The sequence below is a fragment of the Amblyomma americanum genome, chromosome 1, assembly GCF_052857255.1.
Source record: "Amblyomma americanum isolate KBUSLIRL-KWMA chromosome 1, ASM5285725v1, whole genome shotgun sequence".
Taxonomy (NCBI): domain Eukaryota; kingdom Metazoa; phylum Arthropoda; class Arachnida; order Ixodida; family Ixodidae; genus Amblyomma; species Amblyomma americanum.
This window is the reverse complement of record NC_135497.1, coordinates 326,392,996-326,411,276: the sequence shown is the minus strand read 5'-3', so window position 1 is coordinate 326,411,276 and position 18,281 is coordinate 326,392,996. Positions and strand designations below refer to the sequence as shown.

The 18,281-nt window shown below is 46.0% G+C and overlaps 2 protein-coding genes across 2 annotated transcripts in view; one reads left to right on the top strand and one right to left on the bottom strand.

Moving 5' to 3' along the window:
* LOC144120686 (uncharacterized) overlaps nt 1–18,281 on the bottom strand; it is a 396,463-nt gene that overhangs the window by 172,280 nt on the left and 205,902 nt on the right. The window lies entirely within an intron of this gene.
* On the top strand, nt 809–16,354 carry LOC144099239 (plasmanylethanolamine desaturase 1-like). Its single transcript, XM_077632404.1, has 4 exons — nt 809–963; nt 1,603–1,694; nt 14,861–15,079; nt 15,468–16,354. Exons 1-4 carry the CDS (start codon nt 858–860, stop codon nt 15,723–15,725), a joined length of 675 nt encoding a protein of 224 aa, XP_077488530.1. The 5' UTR covers nt 809–857; the 3' UTR covers nt 15,726–16,354.

Here is an 18,281-nt window from a genome sequence, read left to right as displayed (position 1 = left end):
CTCCTTCTAGATTTCTGTAGCGGTCACTTTTTCTTTCCAATTCGAGGCTTTGCTCTTTTAAAGCGATTGCTGCTTCCGTAGTTCGTTACATGAGTGAAGGCGTGACAGGTGATACTCCTTTGTCACCTTTATGGGGAGCCTTTCGGTTACGACAGGACGAATGCCAGAAAAAACAGCTTTGACTCTGTAGTCTTCATCCACATACTCTGAACAAGTTACACCACGATTGGCTGCCAACAGCAATCTATAAACGTGGAGAATTTCATTAGGCTCGATAGATTAGATGAGGGCTTAATCGCAGTTTGAAAACTACGCGACGCATTACACGCCGCTTCCGCGGACGGCGTCCACAAGAACCGGCGGCACTGACCTCACAGCCACCTGAACCTGCTCTGCCCGCGCACTAAAGTGGCTTGCATACAACTTCAGAACGCAGCGGCAATTGCCCCTCAGAAGAGGCCATCAGCCAACGGTATCGACCGACTCTCATGGCGTCGCGGGATCCCCTTGCACCTGCTAGCGTGACGTCGCTGGGGGCTGACAGGTGCGAGGCGATAAGCCAAGACGTCATGACAATCAGTCGACACCATCCGTGGCCTGGGGGGACTCCTTTGAGGGGCATTTATCGCATCGTTCTTGAGTTGCATTCAACTCAGGAGCGGCGAAGCGCCGAATGCTTCTCAAAGGGGGCCCTGCAATGGCGTCAACCGATTGTCATGAGGCCGCGGATAATCCCTTAATCCGTGGCTTATCCCCTTTTACCTTAAAGCCCCTGCGGTTTCGCACTACCAGGTCCAAGGGGTTAACCACGTTGTAATGTTAACTGGTCAACGCCATTGGCTGGAGGGCTTTTTTTAATGGGAATTCGCCGCTTCGTTATTGAGTTGTGTCCGACTATAGTAATGCTGGGTGCAACCCCGTTCGCGCGGTTTCGGTCGCTTCTGACCGACTGCGCTCGTGGATGTAAGTGCTTGCCCAGTCGTTTAGCCACAAACGTTTCGCTTTTAGTTGAGTGTGAAGAATTAAGTCCGCAGCATGGATAGTATGCTGCTCGGTCGATTGAGGTTAAATATGCTTCGAATATCCCTTTGGCACCCTCGGGTGTATTTTGTTTAACGTTTCATTTATCTGTACTTTGACTTCTTTGTCGTATGCATGGCGAAGCGTGGTTCCAGGCGCGGCAGTGTTCAAAACACGCAGGGAGGACCTCCTGCGTTTGCAGGATTTCTGGGGAGCACACTTACGCACCAGATACTAAAAGCTGCTTGGTTATCTTCAACTTATCATCGCCAGCTGGCAGAGATTACCCCGGGTGTGGCTTGTAGAAAGTCAAGGCATACACGGTGGGTAAAGCGCACCGCAAAGATCTACAGCACTGCCTCTGTCGTTGACGACCGCGCGTTGCTAGTGCCGAGAAGCAGTGCCCGGTGACCGTGTCTAATGGGAAAGGGACGAGGCAAAGCCTCCTGGAGAGGCCAGGGGGGAATCACCAGGACCGAAAAGATCTGCTTTTATTTCTGTTGTTTCATTTTATTTTGCTTTCTCGTGAGGTTCTTATTTTGGCATATTTTCTACAGTCGGGCATTGCTTTCTTTTGTGCAGTATGCGGCGTGGTGACAGCAGATTTTCTAAGTGGCCTTGTCCACTGGGCGGCCGACACCTGGGGAAGTGTGGAGCTGCCAGTCATTGGAAAGGTGCGTACACTGCCTGCCTTACAGTCATGCCGGTCGGCTGCACGCTGAAGCGCTGTATTCAGCCGACTGTCCGGAGGGGTACCGCAGAACGCTCGTGTGCTGCTGCTAGTGGAGCGAAGACATTTCACCATAGTGTTCCCACTGCTTTGAAGTGCAGCAAATTCGATTCACCATTGTGCTCCCACTGTTTCGTGGTGTTTTCTGTGCTGGCTTTATTGTTGTTTTGCTTCATAATTCGACATTTAGTGATGTCTTTCCCACACTGCCACGACCCTTACCTTTGGGCTAGCACTGGCAGTATTGTCAATAAATAAATAAACCCGTACATATATAGTAGCGCTAGGCAACAAAGACATCAGCCTAGAAGACGGGACGAGCAGTAACTTTCAACTGTAGAGCAATATTAGAAGGTATTGACGCTGTCTTCCTACTGAAGAATCAAAATTTCAGGGAGATAGATTTTTTCACTCGCAGTACTGGCGGTAAGTGCGTTAGCACACCTTCTATCTCAGTACAGGAACGCGAGATTCTTATATTGGACAGCATCTTGTGAGCGTGGACTGATTTTTCCTGATATCACGCTTATAGATTTCCATTCTGTGTGAATAAACCTTCAGTTGAAAGCTAACGCTCGTCCCGTCTTCTAGGCTGTTGTCTTTGCTATCTTGCGCTACTATGTATATGCATAACCGACTATAGCCCACCTTTCTGTTATTTACTTTCCGTTAGAGGCCAGCGGTCATTTGAGATCCTATAAAGCCAAATATAAAACCATTCTGGCATCGGTGCCATTCTTCAACGTTTTAAAATGGTCAGAGATGCAGGTTTCGCCGTGAATACTACTCAGCTGTGCAATGGCGTAAATGTCGTGTATGTTTCGCCAATTTTGTATGCACCTTTCTGCAGTAAAGGTCATTGCGACTTAACGACGAGCAAGTTGATTGGCCGAGCCTCTGAAATTGTTTTAAATAACACTCGCATCCTATGATAAAGCAAGACACGTTCTGGCTTGTTCCGTTTTCTTATTTTAGCTATGACTGAACAACAGAACTCAAAGCGCGAAAGGCAAGAAAGCGAAGAATAAAACTGAATTGTCGTTTTGGGTTCCGAACGGAACTTTTATTGACAGTATTAAAAATAGCGTTGATCCCTGTTCGTCCTCCGGCATAGATGAAATGAAAGAAAGGCGCACTGAGTGGCGTGGTGGCGTCGCCGTTTAATCACGACGCGCTCATAAACCGCCATGTTTAACGTTGCGAACTAAGCCGCTGTTGCGCTAAGATAAGTTAATTTATAGTTTCGAATTCCTCGGCCAAACAAAAAAAAACAGCGAGGGGGACCCAGCGGCCGACTGCACAAAAAAAAAATTGTGTACTCATGAGTTCAGTTTAGAGTCCCTCTGAGATCACGTGATAGGGAATTGTAGTGTTAAATTTTAAGCTTAGCGCTTGCGGTGTATGATAGGAGGCAGCATTCGCCCCTTGGACACCTTCGCACGTCGTGTGCAGCTGTCGCTGTACTTATTCTCCCGGGTATTTCGGCGCACGAAGACGCAACCTGCCACGGAAGGCAGGTTCCTTAACTTTCCTTAACTTTTCCTTAACTTTTTTTTTTCCAAGTTCGCTCAACCGACGCTAGTTCTTTTCTACAAATCATGGCCGTGCCGGTTAACTACAGAGCGGCCATCCTGCGACGTCCTGTTCTCGCCTCCGTGCTCGACGCCGTATCGGCCGACGGTAAGAAGCGACCGACGAATCCTCTGGGGGGCCGCCTCCGTCCGCCTGGAGGCCTCCTCTCATTCACGCTCCGTGAACGTGCTTTCCCTGCCGGTGCCGTGAACGACCCGCTGCGCGACGGTGCGTGTACGCCACACGCGTGGACCGTTCATCTCAGAGCCCGCTCCTCAGTTGTGCGCCGGCGCCGCATCTTGCGCGTGCAGCGAGGAAGAAGCTTCCATGTACACGCGCTTGCCTCATTTGCTCTCTGTGCGAGTATAACGCGAGAATTAGTTGAGAGTCACTTGAGACAGCGCCTCGCACTGTATTCATATCCGTGGTGCGAAATACATAATCCCTAAATATCACCCCAGCTTCCCGCTTCAAAATGCGGCGAGCTTGGCGAGCGACCAGCGCTAGGGTTTATGTCCTGATGGGAGGACGGGAGAGAAAACTTAGACGGAATAGGGCGGTCGCGGCTGGTGCATGACAGGGCCAGTCGGAGAATCTGGGAGATGAATTTGCAGTGAAAGCGGGCTGCTGCTGATGATGATGGAAAGGGGGGGGGGGCGGGGGGGGGGGCATGGCGTTCGGGCCGAGTTCCGCCAAAAAAGGTGCAGGAGGTGCAGAGTCTCGCGTGTACTCGCCTAGCATTTCGGCACTGCTGGTGAGGCAGTTCAGAGGCAGGGAGACAATTTGGGGGGAGAGGGGTTGTGTAAAAGTTTCATGCTCGGGCCATGTACGGGCCGCGCGCCACCGCTAGTACTCTCGGTATCACCGCCACGGTGGCTCAGTGGTTATGGCGCTCGGCTGCTGACCCGAAAGACGCGGGTTCGATCCCGGCTGCGGCGGTCGAATTTCGATGGAGGCGAAGTTGTAGAAGCCCGTGTACTGTGCTATGTCAGTGCACGTTAAAGAACCCCAGGTGGTCGAAATTTCCGGAGCCCTTCACTACGGCGTCCCTCATAGCCTGAGTCGCTTTGGGACGTTAAACCCCCATAAACCATGGAGCAAACTACTCGCGGTATCGCGCGACTAGCGATCGCGACGTCGCCGATGTGCGGGCCGCGCGTCGCCGTTCAATATGCTAGCGGTGCGTACCGCTCGACTGGCGATCGCGACGTCGACGATGTACGGGCCGTGCATCGCCGCTCACTGCTCGCGGTGCGCACCGCGCGTCTGGCGATCGCGACCTCGGCGATGTACGGGCCGCGCGGCACCGTTCACTGCTCGCGGTGCATATCACGCGACTGGCGATCGCGACGTCGGCGATGTACGGGCCGCGCGGCACCGTTCACTGCTCGCGACTTCGGCGATGTACGGGCTGCGCGTGTCGTCGCTCACTGCTCGCGGTGCGCACCGCGCGACTGGCGATCGCGACGTCGGCGATGTATACGGTCGGGCAGCGTTTGGTGGTGGAGGATTCGGTCACAGCGCTCCCGTTAGTATCATCCGCAGTGGGGCGTGGAGTTGTTCGAATTTCTGCCCATTGCACACAGTGCAGTCTGAACAGGGCATTTTACGAATTCGTATCATCCCGGAATTCGTATCAGCCGTATCGAGATTCGGTGTCGCCCATCTCGCAGACCACTGACAGCGCCTCAAGCGGCCAGAAAATAAAACCTGCTAGTACGTACCACCTGCAGGTGAAAATGTCCAAATGGGATTCTTTATGGTCCCAGTTCAAATGGTTTATTGGCTCATTCCCTGTAGCTGCTGGTACTATTAGCTGCTGGGACCAGTAGCCGCTGGAACCAGTAACATGCAATGCTGACAGCAGGAAAATCTATCTGGATAAGCATCCGTGTAAATAGTCCTTAGATTTCTAATCTTTCTGAAAAGTTACCAAATGTTTTAAAGAGTTGCTTAATGATAATAAGCACACTCCAAAAATTCAGGAAAGTAGAAGCAACCTACACTAAAATGTGTCACCCTGCAGAACCACGCACATCTGCATATAGCGAGAATACACAGCTTTAATCGTAGCAAGCACCAACAACAAAGCATTGCAATACACGTGACTTATATGAGAAACATACACTCACGCTAGTACAAACTGTTACTATGAGCTCATGCTTATATACTCTCTCATAAAGGGCATCCACAGCTGTTAGTGGGGAACAGTTAATAGACAGTTTCCTCACTAAATTTCAGCACTATTTTTGCAAGTTATAGCAGAAAAATTCAGAAGAGAATTAGGTGCAAAATTTTGTTAATTAAGGAATACCATTACAACATAAACAACAGAAAAAAGTTGTCAATTGAACAACAAAAAGCTCTCTGTAGGAGCCAGTAGATCCCACTTCAGAACCAGAAGTTCCCAGCAGGAACCAGAACAGGCTCCTTACGTGAACCATTTCAACCACCAGCAAACCAGAAGGCTTCCTTCTGCAACCAGTAGACCCCAGCACAAAACCAGAAGGCTTCCTTCTGGGATCAGTAGGTCCAAGCAAAAAACCAGTTAGTGCCCTACAGGGACCATTTCAATCAGTGGAAAACCAGAAGGCTTCCTTCTGGCACCAGATGAAACCATTAGAAACCAGCAGAATCCCATTAACAAATTTTCACCTGGCCATGTCGGAAGTGCCTCAAGCGACAAAAAAAAATATAAAACCTGCAACCTGCAGTTACCACTATAGGTAATTGAAACGCACCTGTTTCTACCATTCTTTACCATTTTTGCCATTTTTAACGTATTGCATAGCCCCTGTATTTAACACAAGAACAACATTCCCTTTTCAGTTGGAGCTGTGTCCCTCAGGTTTTAAGAGAGCACGAACCCTTCTTTGCTTACTAATTCTATCAAGGTAATCTGCTAAAGCGCTTGATATTGTGGCTGTTTGTTTACTAGGTTTGGTGTTACTGGTGTTCCCAAATATTTGTGCAAAGCGCGCATGGTTGTCACAGCTTTAAAGTTTATAAAACATGCATTTATATATCTACTTGTCATAAAAACAAGCCATATTCAAGGTGATTGCCAGCACTATGTTTGAAACAGGGTGCACTCCAGTTCCAGATTTTACAGTTAAAAACTCCCATAAATAGCTGCATGCACTCTTTAGTGACCAAACTTTCAATGCACTAGGTTGTCATATTTTAAACAAATTGAAAAAAAATGCGGCAGTGTTTTAATGTAGTTAAACCGAGTAGATGTGCAAAAGCATGTGTTTAGCATGATTGGCTTATGGTTTTGCTTTGCTGGGTCATCGGCATGTCCGGCAACAATATTAGTTCAATAGTAGTGAAGGGTGGTCTATTTGCACGTGGGAAGCGCTGGCGATGAAGACTCTTGCACAAGTAATCGATGAAGCAGCGAGGCGAGAGGCAGGATCACAAGGAGCAGTTTTCCAGACTCAGTGTCAGCCGGCCACCTCAAGAGCTTTGTCGTGCTTGGCGATGGCACATGATCATCTTCTTCATTCCAGTAGTAATAGTTCATGAAGATGATGATGATATGCAATGCACAGCATTAAAGTGTGTATATTAGTTCCACTGTAGTATTAGCTGATGAAGATGATGATATGCAATGCGCAATGCACAGCATGAGAGTGTATTGCAGTTTAACACAAGGCGTGATCGGCTGCAGTGATCACACCTCTTAGACTAGGGGTGTTTTCACCATTAATCTGAAGATTGGAGTTCTGCCACAAATGTTTGCAAAAAAGACGCATTCTATTGATAGCAAAGAGTGCTGATAAAGGAAAATTGCAATACGTAGAGGGCTATAAGCCCATTACGCTATCTAGTATGGACAGTAAGATTTTTGTAGAAGTCCTGGCGAATAGTCTACATTTTGCAATGTAGATTGTCATTGGACCTGATCAGATATGTGGTTTGAGGGGCCGTTCCATTCATACTAACCTAAATATATTGCCCGAACAGTGCTAGAGCTTTACAGCAACTCTCAGGAACAACTGGCAATGCTTCAAATTGACCTTGTGAAGCCTTTGATCGTGTCTGGCACAATTTTCTGTTCTCACTTCTAGAACACGTTAATGTTGGTTGAGTTCATCACAAAGGAACAAGTCTTTGCTACAATAATTGCTCTTGTTGCAGAAATAAGCATACACTCGCCAAAATTTCTGTAAAAAGGAAACACGGCAGGACTCGTAAGGTCCGAAACGTCGTGTTTCCTTTTTTCAGAAATTTTGGCAAGTGTATGCTTATTTTTGCAATATTGACTCCTCGCCAGATAGTATTCTATCAAACTCTGGACTATAATTGCTCTGCCCATTTGATTGTGAATGGTTGTCTATCACAATCTGTATCCACCTTTTCTTCTGTCAAACAGGAGTGCCCATTATCACCACTTCTGTTCTCACTCCACTTAAAGCCGCTATGTATCAGCATTCTGCTAGACAATGCCATTTGAGGTTTTCATGTCCGAGATAGTGAGCTCAAAGTATTAGATTATGCAGATGACCTGGCGTTTTTCTGCGCAGACAAGCCTAGCGTGGATGAAGCTGTTCACTTAACTGAGCAGTTTGGCAGTCGGCTGCACTTGGAAGCTGACTAGTAAGTCTGTAGTTTGTACAATCTCCGTGGACTCTTCGGCTCTAGTATTGCGTACCCCACTCTCTGTAGTGTGTACGCATCGACAAACTGCACATACGCGAAAAGGGAAAACAAAATTTACAGGGCAATCAATTTAAGTGTGCTGCGAGTGACAGCTGCAGCTGTGCCCTGACATAGGTATATGTGGCCTAAAAAGATGCTGTTGAAAGAAGCAGTTAAGGAGTGCTTTTGAGAGATACTTGCAAAGTATTTGACAGACACGTGGTTGTGAGGAATATGCAGTCATTGAACATGCTTTACTCGAAAATTGTAGATAACTTTTTTTCTGTTATTCGATGACTGCGAGGGTGGCCCTGTGGTTCGTGTAATATATGGTGAAGGTCGGGGTCGTGACGGTGCTCACGTCTTCTTGAAGCATGTTCTTTGCAGAGGTCATCACACTTCGCTGGTTTTGTTCGCCGCTGCCGTTCCTCGGGCGTCATGCGAACCTTGCGTGGTCTCCCCCACCGAGATTGTTCAGTAGTTACGGCATTGGGCCACTGAGCATGAGGACGCGGGATCAAGTCCTGGCCGTGGTGGCCGCATTTTTATGGAGGCGAAATTCAAAGGACGCCCATGTGCTTTGGGACGTTTGGTGTACGCTAAAGAAGCTCAGGTGGTTGAAATTAATTTAGAGCCCTCCACTGCGGCGTCTCTTTTTGCTTTCCTTCTTTCACCCCTTCTTTTTCTTGCCTTACAGTGTGGTTGAGGTGTACTGATCGTAAGGCAGGTACTGTGCCTTTCCTTTACCCATAACTAAATTTTTTGCATGGTGCCGAAAGTGCACGAGCAACACGCCTTGACCCCAAATGACAAATTCACCACTGTTATGGCACTGGAGGTGACAAGGAAAAGGGGAGAGTTTGTCTGACCTCCCCTGTTTTCTTTTTCTACTTCTGTTTTTTTTGCGCATGCCGCCAGGTGCCCTTCTGGTCACCATTTAGATAGGCCAAATCCAGTTGCAGGCAAGAATTGAGGCCTTCCACTCAGAAAAACATTAGTCAGCAGTGTGACCACATTAATGTGTATCTAAACAGAAGTTTCTGTATATTCACATAAGTTGCATTTACATGAATATGACAAGTAGCGCATCGATCAACTTTTTAGCATATCACATCAATAGTCACTTTTACATGAATGCTACCGCAATACATTGTATCAGCTTTTTGGCATATTGCGCTCTTGTAAGCAGGGAAAATGCGCCAAGAAAGTGCATCGCACTAATCCACCACAGAAGGGCACGTCGACTTCCCCGATGAATGGAAACAGGTGTTTAGAGGCACCCCTTCTCCTCCCTGCGTTCGCTATATGCAACGTCCCCTCTTCCAGATAATTGTGCTGAAGGTGAGAATAGCTAAAAGAGTGGCTGGCCCCCTCCGCAACATACATTGATGTCGCGCCACCTTCCCACTAGACTTTATTTATTTTACACCTCAAACACTCCTGTAAGGGATATTACATGGGGGGAAATACAGTGCAATACAAAATATTAATATGAAATAAATAACATTGGGTTTAGAGCAGAACATTTTCGATGGCGTTTCTTAAATAAGCAATGCTGGTGTGGAGTGTGCTTTTGACAGGAAGATCATTCCAGTTGGACAAAGAAAGAATGCAGGTATGCAGTAGTAAGTGCGCAAAGTACATAAACGGCTTTAGTGTGACGAGTACGAAGGGAGACTTGATGAGCTTGTTTAAAATCTGCGAGGAATAAGTGATAAAATTTGTGAAAGAGGTCAGTCTGTAGATTTTGGCCCTATCTCGAGGTCAGGTAGGTTAGCTTTAGATGGCAGTGACGCTAGAACGATAAAAGTAATTTAAGTGGATGAATCTGGCTGTGTGGTTTTGCACTAATTGAAGTGTGAGTCAACAAGAAATGTCAGAGTCCCATACTGCACATGCATGTGGTACATGTAAACAAAGGGGCATCCGCTCCAAGAGATACACAAGACAACACCAAAGCTCCTGGGGACGACCTTAGATTGTACAAACGTCCTCATTCCAAACAGGGCATATAGATTTGCTTAGATTTTCTTGTGTATGGCATGACCCACCAGTGAGCCTCCGGCGAAGTCAACTTATTGTAACCAACAACACATCAATAGTAACCTGGCATGTGTTTTTCACAGGCTGTTCGAAAAACCTGAGCGATCCCACATACGACTTCATAGCACCACTCAGTATTCATGCTGCAGAGCAAGGGCACGACGTGACCCACCAGTGACTCACGACACATTGAAGCCGTTAATCTGCAGTTATGTCACCGTCTTCAATGCTTGAGCAAAAAAACTTGGAATGCTTTATGTACAGATACATATTAATATGAGTGAGATGTACCACATTTGTCTGTTGAAGCAAATTTGTAACCAAACTAGGTTTTGGCTGCAAAAGCTAGGTGTTACACTCGTGTTACACTCTAAACTTGCAAGTTTAGAGCAGTGGAAAGAAAGATATGAAAGAATCCTGTCGATGGTACACAGTTTTTTGCTCCCAGTCTGTATGCACATTTCATTATTCTTTATCATAAGTTGCTTAGTAAGGAGAGGGCCATTGCACAAAAAAAGCGAACGGCGGCTGCCTTTAATTAGGGACACAGTGCAGTCCCCTCATGTTTGTCGCATATGGCATGGTGGTGTGAACTTTTTTTGCATCATTTTCTACTGCATATGCAACTGGTGGGTGTTTGGTTCATGAATTTTTTAAACAAAGCACACGAAACAAATGGTGAGATAGGCAAGATGAGTGCAGTAAAACTTCAGTGCCGTGTCCTTCTCAATTTCTTCAGTGCTGTGTACCATTTTGTGCACTTTCTTTCAAGAAGAGCATATGTCTTGTTTCACCAAGCTAAAAAGAGACGTAGCCAGTTCATACGAAATCAGCGACATCATCAAAGGACTTTATTACATGCCTCCTCTCATTCATCATGCGCCATATGCCTTGCACACTTGAGTGCCACAAAGAGACCTTCTCAGAATTTAAGCCACAAAGTAGGTGTATTAAGTTTACGACCATCTTAGTGGCAGCTGATAACATAGCGCATCCACACGCATGAGCAGTGAGCGGAATTGGGGCTGTCCCTGTCGGATTGTTGCTGCATGGTGACACCAAAGAAGCCCCTGTCACAGCGTTTTCAAAACAGTGCCATCAAGCCCAGACATTTGATAGGAAAGGCAAAAAGCAGTGGAGGACAACTAACTTTTGATGCACAGCTGTGCTTCTCAGTTTTAGCTGGCACTGCTGGGGTGTCTAAGGCATATGGTGATGCACTGCGATCAGTTTGGTCACCACTGGTGTGCTCTGATTGCTTTCGACTGAGCCGGAACAAGTGTGGTCCTTGCCTGTTACAAGGGAAGGGTCTATCAGGATTTTAAAGAATCTTGCTGCTAGCTCAAACATGAAACCTTGTCTGGCAGAGCACAGTGAAGGTGATGTTGACAGCAGTTTCAGCATGCTCTTGAGGCTATGAAAATCCTGATATGCATTGTCACGTGGCATACTTTTATATTCCCTAGAGCATTTTTATTCACCAGCCACATTTTGACGGAGGCGAAATGCAAAAAACACCTATGTGCTGGGCAATGTTGGCACGCATTAAAAAAAAGGGTGGTTGAAACCACTCTGGAACCCTCTACTACAGTGCCTCTATCTCACTTTCTTCTTTCACTCACTTCTTCATCCTTTCCTCGTGGCACGCTTGAGGTGTCCGCTCAGAGCGAGACAGTTACTCCGGTTTTCGTGTCCTCATAGCCAGTTATAATATTATGATTATTGCAAGTAAAGCAAACAGCCATCACACAAAATGCAACTTTGCAAAGATGCTTGTATCTGCTGTTTCTCAATATTGCCTACAACTTCAACTCATTTACTCGTAAATGTATTTATAAAAAGTTAGGTAATTAGTCTTATTTAACTATTTAGCCCGGCGCATTAAAAAATATGGCTGCAATACACAACTGCTTACAAGGGATAATTGGTTTTGTTCATGTAAAACCCTTTGTTCTTCAAAGATGTGCAGATTTAATTATGACAACTTGTAGGGTTGATGTCCAGAGTTTCTTAACAGCTGAATGGACAAAGGCTGCAGATTGATGGGCAGACACCTAAGTGCAACAAGGACTTATTTATAGACCTCAGACTCGGCATCAACTTTTCTATCATTACATGTGGTCATCCAGTGGGCATGGACATGAGATCTATAGGATTGCAAGAATAGAGGAGCATTATTGCACCTATTCTCTTTACGGGTGTAAGCACACAAGTTGTTATCCGTACACTGCACTTATGTATGCTTTTTTTTCCTGTCTTTGTTTTATGCTGCTCTCATACCTCCCATTTTTACACTTAGTTGAAAAACTGTGGTGTAGTACATAGGAAATGTTGAGCACTTGCTTAATGATTCAGGGACAAAAAAAGACTATAAATCAAAAACAGGAAACTACTAAAACCAGAAGAATTTCAAATAACGGGGCTCTCATTTGGTGGTGCAAGTAAATAATGAGCCACAGCTAGTAAAAAATTGGATTTGTGGTATAACAGTGCTAAAAGAGCATTCACTGGCCCTGCAGAAAATCAAAAATATGAGCTGTGAATCCAAATTACATTTTTTTAGCAAAGTTCTGCTGGTATATTGTACCCATAGTCATAAAATATCAGACTTAACCAGGCTCCTAAATTCTGGTTAAGTAGTCATTAGAGTGGCGAATACTAGCTGTCATGTCGCAGTGGCTACAGGCAGGGAGAAAAGTGAACAAATACCTCAGCAGCAGCTGTTTATTGAGAGAACTTATTCTCACAACAAAAGAAAGTAGCTGAGCCGTGGTGACAGTAATGCACTGTCAGGACGAGAGTGCTTGAGGCTGTTGGCTCTGTGCTATTTAAAGGGGCACCACAGTGTTTTCTTCAGTGCCAATTAATCTGATTAAATGGATGGATTCCTTGTATGTTCCAGAGACCAGTGCAAAAAAATTATATAAATCAGAGTATGCAACTTGAAGTTATTCCACTTAGAAAGTTCAAAACAAAAAGACCAGATGAAAACGCATTTCACTCGCCCATTTCACTCACCCAGTGCTGAAACTGGGTGCTACCAATCAGAATCGCGCCTTGCACACACACAGACGAAGCTTGTATGCAATTGTTGCTTAGCAGGGGCAGCCCACAGCTATGCCATAGCCTTGCATTTGACGGCATCACTCCTGTGCATATGCACATTAGACAAGCCAGGGGTGACAAACTGAACAGAGGAAGCTCCCCGATGTTCCTTTGTTGGTATTGGAATTCTTCAGAGTGTATGCACGAATCTGAGGCAGCCTGTGGTCGGGCCGTAATGAGAAGCTTGTCGAATTTCTTCCCTTGTAGGGACAACAAGAGGATGGGGGGGGCCTTGTTAGGTGTGAACTTTTTCATAATGATGTCATTCTGCAGGCAGAATGAGGACAAGCCATGCCTAAGTGATGCTGGCAGAGAAGCAATCTTGCCTTCCAGGCACAGTCGTGGCCATAATAAATGCAGCACACTTCGGCAATCAAATTCGTCTCACGTGTTTACTTAGCGACAATTACAAGATGCTTGATACATACGCTAATAAATGCTGCGGATGCGCTCCGGCATACGCCCTCAATCTTTATGTTTTCACTGTGTAACGCATAAACAGCTCAAACACTGCAGTATGCTCCATATAATTTTGGCCACACCTGTACACAAGCCTTGTGGCCTAGGGCCAAGCTGCTGTGCCTACACAAAAGTACTGGCACTGATAGGTTCCCGGAATGTATTGTCATATCTTTTCAGCAGTGGGTTGAGATGAGCTCGTGAGAGGCAGTTAGTGCCTGGGTGCTTTCATCCAGACTTGCATGCCAAGGTGATGTTGACTTCTTGTGATGTAGTCGCAGACTTCAGTGAATTAGGGGGGAAAATTGTGATGTAAATAACTAGCACTTGAGACATTTTTATTGCCCTGTGGCCATGCACATGACAGCATTCATAATCCTAGCCAGTATGCCCTTCATTGCTGGTGAGTGTACAAATGGAAGCAGAGTTCATTCTCCTGTACCTTTTTTAATAGTTTATTTCAAAAGCCTTTGCAGGGCAATGTTCTTTTCATATTAACTTAAAATCTGTAATGCATGGAGAAAGTTTTTAACAAGTGAGTAGAGAACTGTTAAGGATAACATTACACACTCATGGCCTTAAAGTGAGTCCTAGGGAGAGCTGTGGCTGCTCCAAAGAGCTTGAGTGCCGTTTGCAAATAAGTATAATAATTAGCTCTATCAAAAAAGCACTTCATGAAAGTGTACTGAAATAAAATGTTGCTGTGTTATATGGAAAAAAAAATCATTAACATTCTTTATGCAATTTTCAGGGCAGTGAACATTGTAGCCTTAATGGTATATTGAAATTATATAGATTTGCATTGCACATACCCACAAAACCTGCGAAAGGCTTGTGTGGGCATGTACATCTGGTCAATTTTCTAGCAGTACCGCACGACCACCGACCAGCCAGCTTGTTAGTGTCCTATCTTGGCACGGAGTGGTAAAAGAAGCGAGAATAGGCACATGTGTCACAAATGCACTTATCGTCACTTGTTTCGCCACTCCATGTCATAGGGCGCTGACAAGCCGGGTGGTCGACGGTTGCGCGATACTGTTAAAAAATTGGCTAGGTGTACAATTCAAGTTCATGCTATACTGTGATCATTGTGCTCTTTATGTCACTGCAAGACTGTTTCTTGATGCATGCATGTGTAATGGTTCACTTTGTATTGTGGTCAGTTTCAAAATTAATTTTGAAAGTTCTAACATTGTCTTTCAGTAAATCGGGACCAGCATAGCAGCTAAATACACTAGCAGCATAAGCAATGCAGCAGTAAAATCCCTACCCTTGATGCTACTGCAGGCATTCATCCGTCCTTTCCGGGAGCATCATATTGACCCAACATCAATCACGCGGCATGACTTCATTGAGACCAATGGGGACAATTTCATGGTGCCGATTCCAGTGCTAGCCAGCATGGCCTGGGGCTTTGCTTCCAAGCCTCCACAGGCCATTCTAGCCACATACCACTGGAACTGCTTTCTCTTCCTTCTGGCCCTGTTTGTGGCATTCACCAACCAGGTATGCGGTTTCCTCACAGTGCGGTTGAAGTGTTTATTGAGAAGTGAGACAGCTAGCTGCTTGTGAACTTTGCTGCAGTTGCAGTTCAGCAGCCCTGTGACACTAATCGTTCACCTGACATTTTTCACGTTTTGCTTTTACTGTGTTTCTGCTATTACAAAGTCTTAGCTATTGTGATTAGTTTCTCTTGGTGTACACACCATGCCCATGGAAAAGATAAAATGGCAGTGCTAGTTGCCTCCACAGAAAGCATGCTTTCTCTGGTTCTAGTTTATAAGGTTGCCAATCTCAAGTGTGTAAATCACTTTGACTCCTCTTTATACAGGCAGGCACATTTCATGTGCCATATGAGGGCTTTGTTGATTGCTGGTCACTCACTATCTTGCAGATTCACAAGTGGTCGCATACATACTTTGGACTGCCACGATGGGTGACGCTGCTACAGGAGTGGCATGTAGTGCTGCCTCGACAGCACCACCGAATCCACCATGTTGCACCCCATGAGACTTACTTTTGCATCACCACTGGCTGGCTCAACTACCCACTGGAGAAACTGCGCTTCTGGCCAGCCTTGGAAGCAGTCATTTCTGCCCTCACAGGTTGCCGGCCACGCTCGGATGACCTCCAGTGGGCGCTCAAGAAGTGACCATTCACATTTCTGCTGCTGACCTCTTCCAGGACGGTGGCTATCTGTGTCCACTGCCCCCAGCATTGCACATGCTGCTAGCTTGACTCTGGACTCAAAGAGGCATGTAAAAGGTCCCCAGGCCTCTGAGCGGCTCCTGGACGTTTGTTTCTAGTGCAAGGTCTAGTCGATGCGTGGGGAGTCTTTGTTGACAGTTTTTAGCAGCTGCTAAATGTGTTATCCTGGGGAGAGACCATAGGCATGAGAATACATGGTAAAACAGGATGCAAGGGTCATACTGGCAGCCACTGCCGTTTTTGCCAATACTTGAATGCAGTGCACAAACACTGGCCTTTAACATGCAACATGTCAGCTTGAGGTCTTCCTTTAAGCTTGCTATCGGCATTTGCACCGTCACTCCGAGTGACCTCTTGTGTACCTTACAAGGGATTTGATTGAAGTTGGCTGAGCTTTACAGGGCCAACTAAAAAGGACTTTAAGTATGATTATGGAAGGAGTGCATAGCAGTTTTCAACTTTTTTAGTAGCATATTTTGATGGGCTAATCTTCGTTAAAATAAGCACTCCTATCTGGATTTTATGCCTCTCAAAGGTTCCGTGTTATGGAATTATGCTTTAGCTACCATTATTGTTATTTGCTGGTTATTTGAAGTAGTAAATTTTTGTTTGTCTATACATGGGTTGTTTTGCTGTGAACCATGTAAAAATCTCTTTAAGTGGAACCAGGATTGTCTTTTTCTGCTGATCTCTCATCTGTGCTAATGCCTTACCCCAAACACCCAGCACTTTAACTCTACAGTGGAACCTAGTTAATCCGAACTCCAGGGGGGCTGAAATCAGTTTAAATGAAACAGGGTTTTAATTAGAGGACGTAACTGTCTTCAATAGCAAGGTTAATATTTGCCTGCAGTGTGCATACACAACTGAATTGCAGAAGCGTGAGGATGCCTTTTTATAATTGCTGCATGTAGGTTAGTGGTTGTAGTAAAGAGTTTTTAAACCTTTCTGGGCTGAGCTGCCGCATTCCACATGTGAACGGAAGCACCAGAGAACGTTGAAGATGTTGAAAGCATGGGGCTACACTGAAACTGTGAGCAGAGAAAGTGACAGCCTGCGCTGAAGCCAGGAGCTGCAGGCTCACAAAATATGCTTTGTAACCTAACTTATCACCACTAGGGCCCGGAAATCTAGGCATTTGCCTAAGTGTGCGTATAAGTGCCAAAATGCAGCATTCTAGAACTTGCCTGTCTTTTTGCTGGTTTTCCACAAAATGCTGCACAATATCCCAGAGGTAAAGCAGCAGAGATAGCAAAAAGGTATGAGAAGAGGGCTTCGAAAGATCGCCCTCTAGGAGCTGCCCGTAAGGAGTTGACGTGTTTGGTCAAGGTATTTGTTGTGCTGGTAGAGAGTTTGTGGTGAGCCAGTCATCTCGGGTTGGAGGGGGTGGGGTAGAATTGGGGACTGCCGAGTGGTATTGTGGTGTAAGAAAGCATGTGCATGTCAAGTGCAAGAAAGCATCTAAGATGCTGAGGCGATGCCAGAGGTGCTGCTTTGTGGTTTCAGGTCAGGTCAGGTCAGGTCAGTTTATAACCTTAAAAGTCCTCTGTAGGGACATCACATAAGGGGTGGGTTTTAATGCAGACAGCGTAAATATCGTGGTAATTAATCATCGAACAAAATGGTCAATTACAAATTGTAAAAATGAAGATGGGCGGGTGGTAGCAGCGATGTCACTGGGAAGGCCAGTCCAGTCTTTGGCAGTTCGGAAGAAAAAGGAGGCAGTGAAGGTGGTGGTCTGGGCACGTAGCCGTGCGACTTGTAGTGAATGGCTTATGAGATAGTAAGATATGCATGCTGCTGCTGTGATGCATGGTTGCTTGATTAAGAACAGAAAAAAACTTGTGATGAAGGGAAGGCAAATGGGACAGCGAGATGCTAGTGTTGATAAGCCGGATTCAGATTTCAGAAATGACACGCCGATGTCATATGAGTATGAGGCATGACTAAATCTAACAGTGGCCGCCGCGGTGGCTGAGTGGTTATGGCGTTCGGCTGCTGGCACGAAAGACGCGGGTTTGATCCCGGCCGCGGTGGTTGAATTTCAATGGAGGCGAAATTCTAGAGGCTCGTGTGCTGTGCGATGTCAGTGCACGTTAAAGAACCCCAGGTGGTCGAAATTTCCAGAGCCCTTCACTACGGCGTTTCTCATAGCCTGAGTCGCTTTGGGACGTTAAACTCCCATAAACCATAAATCTAACAGCAGTCAGTGAGATATGTTTCACACGGGTTCAAGCTGGGTGACACGTATTCTAGTTCCGGCCTAACAAGGGAGGTATAAGCAACTAATTTCACATGTAGCGGGGCCTTCCCTAAATTTTGTTTCAGAAAGCCTAAAGTTTTGTTAACTGCTGAGATAATGTTAGTGACATCTGCGTGCCAAGATACATCATGAGATAGGTTTACACCTGGATACTTATAAGATTGCACGTGTTCCAGAAGCATGTCAGTAATTGTGTAAGGGAAGGGAGAACGGTTGCGACGACAGGAGAAATATGTG